The 14,317-nt window shown below is 35.6% G+C and overlaps 3 protein-coding genes across 3 annotated transcripts; 1 reads left to right on the plus strand and 2 right to left on the minus strand.

The window, feature by feature from the left end:
• Positions 1–1,164: 1,164 nt before the first annotated feature.
• Positions 1,165–4,590, minus strand: RPT1A (regulatory particle triple-A 1A). Its single transcript, XM_022294163.2, has 10 exons — positions 4,403–4,590; positions 3,710–3,791; positions 3,508–3,599; positions 3,350–3,427; positions 3,075–3,136; positions 2,636–2,780; positions 2,274–2,492; positions 1,993–2,174; positions 1,646–1,821; positions 1,165–1,539 (listed from the first exon to the last, which is right to left on the minus strand). The coding sequence occupies exons 1-10, from the start codon at positions 4,487–4,489 to the stop codon at positions 1,382–1,384; spliced, it is 1,281 nt and encodes a 426-aa protein (XP_022149855.1). The 5' UTR covers positions 4,490–4,590; the 3' UTR covers positions 1,165–1,381.
• A 1,112-nt stretch (positions 4,591–5,702) lies between these two features.
• On the minus strand, positions 5,703–9,974 carry LOC111018551 (Serinc-domain containing serine and sphingolipid biosynthesis protein). Its single transcript, XM_088117918.1, has 7 exons — positions 9,823–9,974; positions 9,208–9,427; positions 8,240–8,479; positions 7,991–8,102; positions 7,711–7,885; positions 6,991–7,231; positions 5,703–6,211 (listed from the first exon to the last, which is right to left on the minus strand). Exons 2-7 carry the CDS (start codon positions 9,389–9,391, stop codon positions 5,928–5,930), a joined length of 1,236 nt encoding a protein of 411 aa, XP_087974044.1. The 5' UTR covers positions 9,392–9,427; positions 9,823–9,974; the 3' UTR covers positions 5,703–5,927.
• Positions 9,975–11,507: 1,533 nt separating this feature from the next.
• On the plus strand, positions 11,508–13,292 carry LOC111022141 (ephrin-A3 protein). The gene is made up of 2 exons (XM_022299309.2): positions 11,508–11,667; positions 12,788–13,292. Exon 2 carries the CDS (start codon positions 12,823–12,825, stop codon positions 13,105–13,107), a length of 285 nt encoding a protein of 94 aa, XP_022155001.1. The 5' UTR covers positions 11,508–11,667; positions 12,788–12,822; the 3' UTR covers positions 13,108–13,292.
• Positions 13,293–14,317: the final 1,025 nt, after the last annotated feature.

Genomic DNA, 14,317 nt, shown 5'->3' on the forward strand with positions numbered 1-14,317 from the left:
AAGAATTTACCAAATCCCCACTCTCCGAGGGCAAGAATCTCGACAGTGATGTCTCTCTTCCATGTACACAGGACAGTATTTTGGGGCGCATTTGTTTTAAGACTTTGCAGTCGATTTTGGATGCTGACGAATATTTATGGCTTTTGGATTAGCTTCGTGTATTTCCATATTCTGTTTCTTCAAGTTTACAAAGAAGCTTTTCATATTTATTTACTCTATAATTTTTTCTTTATTGCTCTGTATCATTCTTTAATGATGCCGAGGTGATTCATAATGCATGAGTTTGGTATCCATATTCTTGTAGTACTTGAAATTTTCTTGTTGCTCAAATTGCAACTCCACTAATGTACAATTCTCGATTGGTTTGAGATTGATCTTAATCATACCACTTAAAAGCGTGATCAAACGTCTAGTGATATGCTGGAACTACATCAATTTGTTGACTAAAATTATGGGAAGAACAATACTTCACTTGTTGCACATCTCTCAAACCGTACAATGTTTTTCGAGATGGGATCAGAAGACAATAAGCTACAAATTTGAACTATGTTATAAGCTTCTCTTTTGCTTTAGAAGGCAAATGAAAGTTTGTCGGAAATCTCGTTAGGCACAACTTTCGGCTCCATTCTCAGCAGACTGCTAGCGCCAATATTTCCAAAGAGGAAACTGTTTCTCAAATTCCATTAAGTTATTTGACTCATCAGGCTCGTTTGGGTACCACAATCTTGTATTTCATTATTTTGTTTTACTTCACATTTGAGTTCTTAACTTTTAAATTTTAGATTTAATTTTACAACCATTTAAAAAAACAGTTATTAAAACAAAAAGCAAAAGAAGAAAATAGTGTTAATAAACTTAGTGTTAAAAATAAAAATAATCCAAACGATGCCTTGATTACTGAATTCCAACCCCCGGAAACCCCAAGAAAAAGTTGTGAATTTTCAGATTTGTATGGACTTCACTAACACTCTTCAAATAGGAATCCTTCAGCAAGAGAGGCAAAAGCACATTTTCTTTTAAAAATACACATTTTCAAAACATGATACCCAAAGAAATTTCAGTACTTGGAAAACTCAACCTGTAAGGAGGGAAATCATTAACCCTTCAGCATATTATCCCTAATCCCTATTCCCGCTAAGCATAATAATCAAAGAAATTCGAGTCTTCACAAAACAAAACCCTGTTCTTTTAAGCCCAAAAAGATGGATGTGGCGCCCAGAGAGCTAAAATCACAATTATGCAAGCGAAGGAACAAAGGGTGGTTCTGCAGCATAGTGGGGAAGAAAATAAGCCCCGCAGTTTAAAAAGTTGTACAGAAGATAACACGAATGATACTTGGTACACGTTTGCCCATCTTTTCGACCCGGAAAGGAAGATATCCTCAATTGTAGACCATATACTTTGGGGTTGCACTGAACTTTTGGTATCCCTTGATCACTTTGTTCACTGCATCCAGGAAGTCCTTCTCTGTCACTGTCTTCCTTCGAGCTCGGATTGCATACATTCCAGCTTCTGTGCAGACACTTCTAATGTCGGCCCCTGTAAGAAACCACATTCACAAAAAGATAGATGTTCAATACAATTATACAACAGGAAAGTTTAGAGTAACTACATATAAGATTAAAATAGTGCCATGAGTCTTGACCTGTAGAATTTGGGCAAAGCCTTGCCAAGAGTTCAAACCGGATGTCCCTCTCACAGTTCATGGTCCGTGTGTGGATCTTAAAGATCTGTGTCCTACTCTCCAGGTCAGGAAGCCCAAACTCAACCTTACGATCCAGCCTACCCGGTCGCAACAGAGCTGGATCGAGTGTATCAGGCCTGAAAGAGAGAATTGAAAAATTAACATATAATTGATTTTAAAACTAGGATCAGGAAAAGAAGAGACCAACAAAGTGGCAGGCAGATGATATATCAAGTACAACCCATGTAGCAAGTCTGAGACATGTGAAAGAAACTACAGTCCATTCACCAGCCACTGAAATGACTTACCTATTTGTTGCCATCAGAACTTTTATGTTTCCACGTGCATCAAAACCATCAAGCTGATTCACAATTTCAAGCATTGTACGCTGAACCTCATTGTCACCACCAACACCATCATCAAAACGAGCACCTCCTATGGCATCAACTTCATCGAAGAACACTATGCAGGCCTTTTTGGAACGTGCCATCTGGAGCACACAACATATAAGCAATAATGCTGAAGTGTGGGCACCATTGATTTATGACATGAGCTACGAAAAGCTACTAAACATGAAGCAACAGCAAACCTGAAATAGTTCTCTGACCATCCGAGCTCCCTCACCAACATATTTTTGAACAAGCTCACTCCCAATAACACGAATAAAGCAGGCATCTGTTCTGTTAGCTACAGCTCGTGCTAGAAGTGTTTTGCCAGTTCCAGGGGGACCGTAGCAAAGGACTCCTTTCGGAGGATCGATTCCAAGCTTTACAAACTTCTCAGGATGAAGCATGGGTAACTCAACAACCTACAAGTAACAGTTTCAGATACAAAATAGTGAACAAAAGAAAAGAAACTCGAGTTTCTAAGAATCACAAAAAAGAGAAAGAATCAGGCAAATCTGAAAGTAACATGAAAGGCAACTATACAAATAAAATTTCTTCTACACACCTCTCGCATCTTCTCAATTTGCTCCTTACATCCACCAACATCATTATAGGTCACATCAGGTTTTTCTTCAACCGTCATCATGGTCACACTTGGATCAATTTTGGGAGGCAAAGGAATTTGAATTTGATATTTATTTCTATCAACACTGTAATGGCAGAATAAATGTCAAAATTTTTTTCTGACCAACATAATTTCACGTGCAAAAGCAAGAAAAGCCACCATAAGCAACATAAACGAGGCAAAGCATAACTATACATATATGATCAAATAAGCTACTATGTTGGGGTACATAGCGTTCCTTTGATTTTATCATATACACTAGACATTTGAAATTAAGTACAAAACGGCAGACTGCACATGGTAAAAAAAATTGGACATTTTGCCTGCTAAATCTACACAAGGTGATAAGAACAATTTGTAGACAGCATCAAACACCTACCCTACACGCATGCCTTCTTCTATGTCTGTTGGGGAAACTTTGTCACCGAGTCCAACAACAAACTACATAACAAAATAAAGAATAAGTTAGAGAACCACTGCAGATTTGATGAATGGGTGTAGATAATAAACTCTAAAATTCTAAACCATCGATGAAGAAATTACATAATCATAAAACAATATCATAAAGAAAGTTCTTCGTTTTCCATTTCCTCCTCAACCGCACTTAAAACCAATGCTTTTACTGACTTAGAGTACACCGAATTAATAACTAACCTTTGCAATTTGCTTAACATTGATAACGTATTTGGCATCTTCAGAATTTGGATTGATTATCTTTGTGCATCTCGCTACCTGTTGACAGATAATTTTTCTGTATCAAAAACTAAGTACCAACATCAACATAGTATTTCCTAAACTCGTTGAAAATGCACCTGAAGAGGCTGCTCTTCCTGCATCATTTGCTTATCAGATACAAGATCCCACTGGCTAGGAGCTGCTAAACCGGTGTCAGACTCCTTAATGCCTGTGATGCAATTCATGCTGATATTAGTTTCACACGGAAATTGATTATTCACGCATATATAGCAACATATACTTTCTGGTTTGTAAAACTGAGCGGCAAGCAACACATACCACATAAATCATTGACCTTCTTTGCCATATCCTTGATTTCTTTCTCCACCTTCTTAATATAGGTTGAATAAGGTCCCAACCCCTGTAAAAAGAGGATGTTGGTGTTACAAGAGCATAACTGAGGATACACCAAAATTACCCATCAAGATAGACGGAAAACTAAAAAAAAATAAGAATCTGACATCCGCTCTCTAAAAAATGCGCTTTTTCAGAAGACCCACTAGTTACGGTTTCTTGGATAAGAAGAAAATCGATATTCGGAGGACCCTTATCGTCTGGCCTGCAGAAGGCAGCCCCTCCGAATTCACTCATTATTCAGACACTTCAACTGGGGGCCAATAAAAGAAAAATAAGTAATCCTCTCTTAAAAACTGAATTTACCTAAAATTTGGAACTCTTCCAGGTGAAGGAACACCCGACAGAACAAATAATGGTGACGAAATATGAAGATTATTCATATGGTTCTTTCCACATACTTAATTAGCTTTACAGCGGAATTTGCCTGGTATGAAGAAACTAAGCTCGTAATACTCGCATCCAAGCAACTAGATTCTACTAAAGTCGCCGGATCTAATCCGATGGGGGCATGAGTTCGTAGAAATGAGGCAGAAAGCATGAAACAGATAGTAAAATAGAACAGCAATTTAGGGTTTATAGAGTAGAAAACAAAGAAGCTCTCCTATATGAACTTACATATGTCTTCAGAAGAGCAATATCATCCTCATCGAGAGGGCGGGGATTCTTCTCGTCCTTGATCTCATCCTCTGGGTCCGGCGCCATCAGAATCCAACTTCAGACTTGGAACTCCGGCGTAGGATTCTGCAACTGCTGTGATTTTCTTGGGGACGAAGACAACTGATGAAAAAGAAGCTCGAAATGTACTATGTGCTCTATTAGACGTCATTATATAGGACCATTCCGGTGAGAATCCATGGGCCGGTTTATGGTCTTATGGACTGGGCCGGCCCAATTGAACACCTTTACTTATTATTTGTTTTTTATTTTATTTCTTTTAAAAAGAGATGGGATATTTGTGCATGAAATAATTTTACAAAATGGCATATTCAACCAAAATAGCTAATTTAATAAAAAAAATAGTTTTTAAATTTGGCTTAAATTTAAAAAAAAATATTTTAAAGTAAATAACAAAACAAAGAAACACGTAGAAATAGGGATTATAGACTTGTTCTTTAGAAACAAAAAAACCCACAAAATTATTATCAAACAAGATCTAATATATCAACTGAAGTAATTTTTCTTTCTTTTTTTTTAGTAAAAATAGATCATGATTTTCTTTTTTTTTAGTAAAAATAGATCATGATTTTAAACCACCGTTAAAACAAAGTAATCTTTTTAAGTTAAATTATAATTTTGATCCCTTAATTCTTAGAAGTGTAGATACTTCTCTTTATTTTTAAAAATAATTTGTTGTTGAACTTTCAATATTGTGTGTCAGTTGGCGGTATTAATGTATAAAATTATATTTAGTATGCGAACTTTCAATTTTGTATATAATAGATTAATTTGTTAGTTTGTATATAATACATTAATATCTTTTAATAGAATTACTAAATTAATATATAATTTAGTGATAGGGATATTTAATAGAAACTTACTGGACACGAAACAAAAATTTAAGAAGCTTGTTCTAATAATAATCTTTTGTAAATAACTAAATAGACATCAAGCCAAAAGTATTAGAGACCTCAAGCTTGTAATTTAACTTTAACTTCAACCTTTTTTTTTTTTTTAAGTTGCTTAGAAAAATGCTACCCACTATAAACTTCTCCTTTATCAAGGCATACAGGTCACCATACCTTTCAAAGAAATTGCGGCATATGTTATTTCATCAAAACTGCATCTATGGTGGTCAATTACATCTATGACCTTTGTTTGGAGTTGTGTTTAATTACTTTTTAAAAAGTTTGTTTTCTAAAAAACTTGTATAAATACCTTTTTTCCACATTGGAAGTTAAGAATTTCTCACAGGATCAATCACATAAGGCACTGTTTGGATTGCATTCATCACTATATTACAACTTTCATAATGCATATGCAAGCGAAACAATTGTCTTCCAAACAAGTTCCAAGTCCATTTTTTATAGCCATCCTTCAGGCTGCATATACACACTGGAAATCTCCATGCACGGTAACCTAATTAGAGTTTAGACATTAAACATCTCCAAATATTTGCCTCGGTTCGAGAACAAGTTAATGCTCAGAAGTCCCTGTCCGGGAACATAACGGGGGCGATCAAGGACCAGATGAATAATGCTGCAGTAGCCCAACCAGTCATGACCCGAACCCAAACAGATGCCCACCCGACATCTACCAACCTGCCGCTCCCGCCAACGGAGGTGGACCATCCAGTCAGGAGCATGGCTGAGTACATACTAGCAAGAGAGAAGATGATGTGGAAAAACGAATATGAATATGTAACTGGCTTTGCCTTCTCCTTTTCCTCGTGCTCATCCGACTTCTCCAGTGGAAGCAAAGGCTTTCCTGCCCATTTGATAGAGAAGCAAGAATGTCACACAACTCATACATCAATAAAAAGGAACAAATTGATACTTATAAATTAGTAGAGCCGCTTCACCAATTATGAAGTCAAGAAGAAAGAATTCAGTAGATTGCCGGGTGAAACGAGGTGGGAGAGTCTAGAGAAACACCAAAAAAACAACATGAATCTTGAAACTTCAGTAGCTTAATTAAAGGTGTCAACAAAGCTGGGGTAGGAATGGAGATTGCTCCCCCGTCCCCGTCCCCATCCCCTTCACCTAAATCATTCCCTCTCCCCCCATTAAATAATGAGGGACAGGGCCTGACGCGACAGGGAGACATTCCCCATCGAAGTTCCTGAAAACAATTGGGAGATTAAAAAAAAAAAACTCCATCTCCACTAGAAAATGAGATTCGCTGCTCTGATCACATTCAGGACGTGTCCCAGCAGGGATTTCCACACCTATAGGCTTAATATATGAGAGACCACAGACAAAGTCTTGAACAACTTAAAAAGGGTAACAGTATTGAGAAATCAAGGAAGTACATCAATCATATTCTACTTGCTGCAACGTTAGCATCATGCACAATTCTTAGGAACATGATCAGTAGAAACTTCCAAAAGTTCAAGATTTGCCAATTCCATGGCGAACCGAATGGGATTGGCACTCCATTAAGACAATTAAAATCAATACGTGCGATATAACCCTTCCAGAATGTGTTTCAGAAGAGCTGTAAAATCCCAAAATAATAATATATTAAATAAATTAGCTAACTCTTACCTGCACGAGGTGAGCTTGGTGGGGAAAGCAGGGTTGTAGATGAACCAGCACGAACAGCAGAATAGACTACCGATAGAACAGTTGTAAGAAGACCCAAGGCAAGAGTGCCGGTAGAAACAGCCTTGGAATGCTTGTGAAGACCATTACATTCATAGTCTCTCGGTTCACTAGCAAGTCCACTGTAGCAGAGATATGTACAATATAACGAGACGACCGACGCAGGTAAAACACTGCCGCCAACCTGTTTTTCCATCAATATGAGTGTCATAAGAAACAGAAAAAAAAAAAAAAGAAAGAATGTAGATCCTCTTTGTATTTGATATAACCCCCATGTGCATCATACTTGAAGATAACACCATTATAGTAAAACGACATTGCGCAAGTGTATCATATTTTTAAATTAAGATCTACTAACAAAATATGGCAGTCCAGTCCAAAGGCATTATTAGGTCAACATATAGTAAGTTATCAAATATCAATAGACAAACAATGCAATGAACGTCATAAGTACAACTTATTGGTCGTTAGCCAAATCTATTATCAATTGCTCGAAGAACTTAATAATTATGGCCTCCTATCAATGGAGGCAAAATGAGAAGAAATTAATTGTAATTTAGACAGAAGGATAGAAGAGAGGAAGAGGGAGGAAATATATAGACATGCACAATCATGGATTGGATTCTGTTTCTTTAATGAAAGTTGGAAGATGGAAATACTTACTGAAGGGTGCAGTGCAACAACTGTGAAAACAAATGCAAAAATAAGGGTCATCATAATAAAGAAGGTGTTGAGCCCGCAATCATGTCCTGATGGTGTGAACCAATGGAAGAGAAATCCAGAAGAGACAAATGTTGCCACATAACAGAAAAGTGAAACAACAAATAAAGCAATGTACCTAAAAAGAAGGGAGGAAACTCAATCGTTAGTTACAAACTTAGAAAGAGAAATATGGAAAAAGTGAGTAAGAAGGCACGATAGAAGAAACTAGAATTCAACAAACCAAAACTGCTCATCATATCCAACCCAGGTATCATTCCATCTGTGAACAAAATCCAGCAGAAGTACAACTTGAACAAGAAGAAACAGTCCTGAGCCGAATTTTGAAATAGACTCTGCAGACATAGAATATATCAATGCCATTTTAATGAAAGATAAGAAAGAGGATCTCAAATTAACCAACACAAACTGAACAATCTTTGTAAGAAAATCTTCTAATCTTTAACGTGCTGAAATAATTTCTAATTCTTACCATAAAAGCTGATAATCTCATTGGGAACGAAAAACATTAGTACCACCAGAAGAAACCAACAAATAACTTTCAGCATCCATCCACCATGGTGAATATTATCACGGGGATCCCTCTGACTTTTCACACCAACCATCATTACAGACAGAATAGTGAAGAAGAGAAAATTTCCCAAGCTAACCCGCAAGACTGCATCAGTTTGAAACCAATCCCTGCTGGGTGTTTGATGGAAATTATTAATCCCTGAAGAAGAAATGCAAAAAAAAAAAAAAAAAAAAAAAAAAAAAAAAAAAAAAAAAAACCCTGTTATAACACTTGAACCTTGAAAGAAATCAGTCAAAACCAGTAATCTGATTTCATTGGAGACGGATGGAAGTTGTTGGAATTTAACAACATATCATTATCATCCGGTAATGGTTCTGAGTAGTAAGTACCCATCAAAGCAATTAAAAAAAAAAAAAAAACTGAAAGTTCAAATAACAAAAGCCTGTAGCTAAGAACAGCTGCTTAACCACAAACAATTTACACTACATGAGTCTTGAATAAGAATAAGAATAACATACCTACATCAACCAACTTTTATAAATACTTTATATAAAGGGAACGAAATACATATTATGAAAGTGATCCTTCTCTCCATATGCCATCATTACATGTTTCAAAATAATACGTAGTTGAATGAAGCTAAGAGCTATAGTTTCAATTGGAAACATAAAATTCATGAAAGTTGTTGAATAGGCTATAATAGAGAAGGATGACTACAACCAACCACAGTGCTAATGTCCTAATAAACTGTATAGATTAGTTCCTTCGGAGGATCTCTGAGTTATTATACGATTCTGAAGGAAAGTTTCAAGTGAGCACCAGAAAATACGTGGATAGAAGGGAAATACACTACTCAATTATCTGCACTGGCTTATCCTAAAAAACATAGACATTTGAAAAAAAAAAAGGGATAAATCATGACTCACAAGGGATCTTCTCCAGAAGGGGAGCAGCGACCTCTCTGAGAATCCAAGAAACAATCAGAGAGAGTGCGAAGAGGCCACAGTATGCAATCCTTGCAGACCTTCGGCTAATACTCGAAACCACCGTACGGCATGCATCACATGCGCAAGCTGCACAGCACGACGCAAGGCAAGAAGCTGCCCACATCCTTTTTCCTCACACGGCCACCAGTTTAAAGCTTATCTGCCAAGGAGCCAAACCCAAGTCATTGCCATTGGAAATCAAATGAAACACTCTCAACAATCTTATCAGTAAAACAAGAAATATAAGCCCTCGACTAGACGATCAACTTATAACTCAATGGAAAGTGGACATCAAGAAAACCTAATTCTCCAAAACTCAACAACTACGTAGCTCCATAAAGTGATCAGCTTGATCGTATTAAATAAACACAAACAATTCTGAAAATCCAATAAAAAATCCACTGATTAACCAAAACTGACATCATTTTATTCAATTGTGTCGTGATCATGATAACCCTAAAGGGTTTTCTTCGCTGGGATAAGTAATACGGAATGAAGAACAAAATTCTTCAGCAAAGTAGAGGAAAAATCTGAGCAAATTGATCACATAATTACCTCGGAAGAGATTGGAATAAGAAAATGAACAAGCACAAGCAACCCGAATAATCGTGTGAGGGATCAAGATTCGAGACTGACTTCGGTTTGTAGATAATCGTTGGTATCCTTTTCCTCTTTTCGTTCCAACTTCCAATGGGCTCCAAAGCCGCTATTATCCTAGTTTCGTCACTCGACCGGGTTCGCATCAGAACCGATAACTCGATCGGTCTGTTTATTTAATTCATTGTTCGGCTAAATTATTATTATTATTTTGTATACTAAATTACAATTTGAGAGAGTTCTGCTAAAAAGTTCGTAATATATTTTTTTTTCTTTTGAAGATACGAGTTCTTAATTTTTTATTAAAACAAAATCTTAATTACATTAATTTTAAAAATATCTAATAAATTGATCAACTTTCCATTTTTGCTAGTATAACAAGTAAGCGTGAAAATTTGAACTCAGAGATATAAGTGTCTTAATTAGCTGAGCTATACTAAAGTTTGTTCCATTAACTTTCATATTAAATATGTGTCTGATAGATTATTGTCATATTCTGCCACTTTTAAAAATTAATGAACCTATAAAATAATAAATAAAAAAGTGTTAGGTTTCTATTGGATGGAAGTTTATATAACAGGTCTATAAAACTTTTAAAATGTTAAATAGGTTATAAATCCATGAGATACAAAAACAAAAACGTTAAAATACTATTTTAGTTATTGTACTTTGAGTATTTGTTCATTTTATAATTTGAAAATATTCATTATGGTCTTTGTACTTTTAATTTTCGTTCATTTACACTTTTAAAAAGGGATCATTTTAGTCCCTTTTTACAATTTTGTAACACAATTTTTCTACCTAACGAAAACTCTTCGGTATAAAGTAATATTTACATTTTTAAGAAATATATTGATTTTAATGTCGTAATGAAATTGCAATAGAAAAAATGAGATTAAAAATAAAACCAAATGACCAAAATGATCACTTTTTAATGTACGAACAAAAAATGAACATTTTGAAAATATAGAGACTAAATTGAACTAAAGTTAAAAGTACAGTATCAAAACAATTATGCCAAAACGAGCATAGCTCAACAATAATTGACATAAATTGAAGTTTAGAGATCTATTATATACTATTGGGCATATATTTTTTCCAGTTCAAAGGAATCGCATTTTGACACGATTTTAAGTATTTTGTCTACCAATCGAAATTGAATATGCCGAAAATCATTTCATAGCCAAATAAAAAAAGAAAATGATCTCAGACTATGGTTGTTTGTATAATAAAGTTGTGATGTATTTTTCCAATTTCTTTTATTACAATCTATGGGGTGGGAATATATTTTTTTTAATTAAATAATACTTTGGCATGACTTTTAAATTGGAAATACATGCCTTTAACTAATTTGCTACTTTCAATTTTACAATATAAGGAAGTAAAATTTAGAGCTAGAATTAGGGTTTGGGACATGATTGTTGAATTTACCTTAGAAAGAAGAAGTATTACTGATCCGTGCCCCACGTGGCAAGCGAACACAGGAACAGAATATCGAAACTCAAGTTGTTTATTCACCGTCGATTGGATGGCAACGTCCCCAGGCCCCATCGAAGAGCCACCAATTGAAGGGTCGGTTTACGCCCACCCATGACCCACCCGCCTGCTTTCTCTCTATCTATATTATTCCCACGCTTTCCCTCTCCTTCCCTCTCTCTCTCTCTCTACAAAGTTTTCCAACCGTGGAGGCCGCGTGGATTGCCTCCGGGGCATCGTTTTCCCCGGAACCGAGGCGTGTCGGGACATTCACCTCCTTCTGTTTAATTCATCCGATTCTTGTTTTGGGTATCTGGTTTTGATTTTGTGAGTCTCTCTCTCTCTCTCTCTCTCTCTTTATTTCTGATCTGATGTTTCTGAATTCTCAATGTTGTGTTTCACTGGAAATTTTCTTGATATGGGTTCTTGGCGGATTTTGGTTGTGTAATTTAAGTTGTTTTGATGGAATTCATTGGGAATTTGGGCTGGTTTTAGATCGGAGCTGTGTGCTTTCTCGCCTCCTATTGAAGGTGTTGATTGTAGTTTTAGGTATAATAGTTAATATACCTCGATCTGCCTTTGATTGTAAATTCGGAATTTGATCTTCTGAGGCCGTGCATCTCATGAGTTTCTTTTTGTAATTCATCTGTGGATTATACTCTTCCATGTGATATTGATGTTTATGGGAAAGCAAATGTTGTTCTTCTCTACAATGCATGGAAAGTAATTGCTTGATGAGCTATTTTTCTTTCTACAATACATGGAAAGTCGTGTGGTTTCCTTTCTTCCTCATTGAATATTTTTATGGCCTTAATGGTAGGCTTGAAATGTGCATTTTCTGGCTTAGTTCTACATGATGTATTAAAATGGATAAGGTTTTCCCTTATTAACCACAAATCTCGGGAGCTTTGGTTGCATCGTTTTAAACTCTGTTGATTATGGAAGAACTGAAAACTGTGCTAGGTTGGTCACCATTGCCAAACAAATATGACCCCTATCTATCATTGTAGAAGCATATGGTTTTCAGGCACCCAATCAATTAATTCCCTGAAGCCTGTCACATTTATCTTGCATCAGTTATAGTAGTTAAGAGCTATGAGTTGGGGAGTTTCTAGTGAATGAAATAATTGGGAGGGGCTTATAATGCGGTTGATAGTTTTACACTGTTAGAGGTATGAGAGAGAAATTATAAAATGTATTTCGAATATGTATCTTATTAGAGGGCGTATAGATTTTCTAATCCGCATCAAACTGTTATTAGGAGGTGGTATATCTTTCTAAAGAAGAAGAAGAAGAAAACTTGTATAATGTTTGGATTGTCTTGTTCTGGAATTAGATCAGTTACTCGTTCTCTTGATACTCAACTGCCCTGCTATAAACTTTTCTCTTGTTTGTGAAAACTTGAGAACTATGTGGCAAGTTAACCAATCCGTGCTATTAATTTCAGGCTGACTGAGGAGTGAGTAGGTTGGATCATGCAACATGGTTCTTGACAGTGTCCTGTCTTCTCCTCACAGGAGGTCCCCATCATTCCGAAAGCCCTTTCCTCCGAACGAGTTTGGTAGTTGGTCGACTCTCGTTCAGCGGCATCGCTTCCTCCTAACGGCACTCGTCCTCTTGACTTTTCTTTGCACAATTTACCTTTACTTTGCTGTCACCTTAGGCTCTTCCTCTTCTTGCTTTGGGATGACGGGGGTGCAAAAAGAACAGTGTCGATTGGAGCTCGCAAAGGCTTCCATGGCTAAAGGGAAACTGAAAATTCTATGATACTTGGGTTTGTCTCCAAAACTTTGTGCCCTTTGTTTGTAATTCTCAACAATTTGGGTTGAAGTTAGTCAGTTTGTGTAGTAAAATGTAAGTGAGCTCTCTATACATGATATCTTATTAAAAAAACAAAAAAAAGAAGAAGAATTCTTCAAAAAAATGCATTAATCAATCATTTTGTGTTTGCAGATTTATGATGTATGTTCTCTTCAGTGCATTAAAACGAATTGTGTTAATTCTGAAGAGGCCAAATTAAAAGTTCTATTTGAGCAATTTTTTGGTGCCTGAGATTTATGAAATCTGTTTGGTCGACTCATGATTCATGAAGATTAGTTGTGTGAATAAAAGAAGTAAGAACGATTATGATTTGGGTTTGCATGGGTCGTGGTCTGATGGTTTGATTTCTTAGAATATGAGTTTGTTGATTCTATAAGGTATACAAGTTTAGATTTTTGAGACTCTGTAATTAAAGTTGTGATTTAGACCAACATTTGATCGATGCCGATATTTAAAATAAAAAATTGACTTGTCTCGATCGACCTCGCCATTTCGCGAATTAAATGATGGAGAGGAAAATGAGGGAGGGAGGGAAAGAAATGAGGAGGGATCACCTTAGGAATGAATCATGTTGGCGGGAGATCGTCCCATGAAATTTTGAGGGGTTTCTTACAAATATTTGAAATAATTCTATGTCATTTTTAAAATTCAAGGTATCAAATTGAAACTAAAATTACATTTCATAAATAAATAATACTGGTTTTTAAAATTCATTGAAATAAAATATAAATATAAATTTCATGTCAACTTAAAGTATAACTTCACTAGTTAAAAGCACGTGGTCAAGTACAAAGTGACGAAACAATAGAGCAAACAAAAATTGTATTCTATATATTTATCGTTTTCAAGTATGTTATGATCTAAATCTAAATCAAGTTGATAGAAAGGGTATGTTTTTTTGGTTAGACATTTGGAATATGAATATTCTCGTAGATATGTAATTGTCCTAACTCACTCACTTTTATTGCAGTCGATATATTATATAAGCGACTCAAATTCAAACAAATTGTCTTAACCAATTAAACTAAAATTCACAAAATTTATATAATTTTTTTTTTTGTTTTTATTGGAACTACATTTTTTATACTTATTTTTTTATTTTATTTTATTTTTGTTGAAATCCATTTTCTAACGCGAGGAACACATAAGTTGGACA

Source organism: Momordica charantia (assembly GCF_013281855.1).
Source record: "Momordica charantia cultivar OHB3-1 chromosome 9 unlocalized genomic scaffold, Mcharantia_2.0 BLBB01000009.1, whole genome shotgun sequence".
Classification (NCBI taxonomy): Eukaryota; Viridiplantae; Streptophyta; class Magnoliopsida; order Cucurbitales; family Cucurbitaceae; genus Momordica; species Momordica charantia.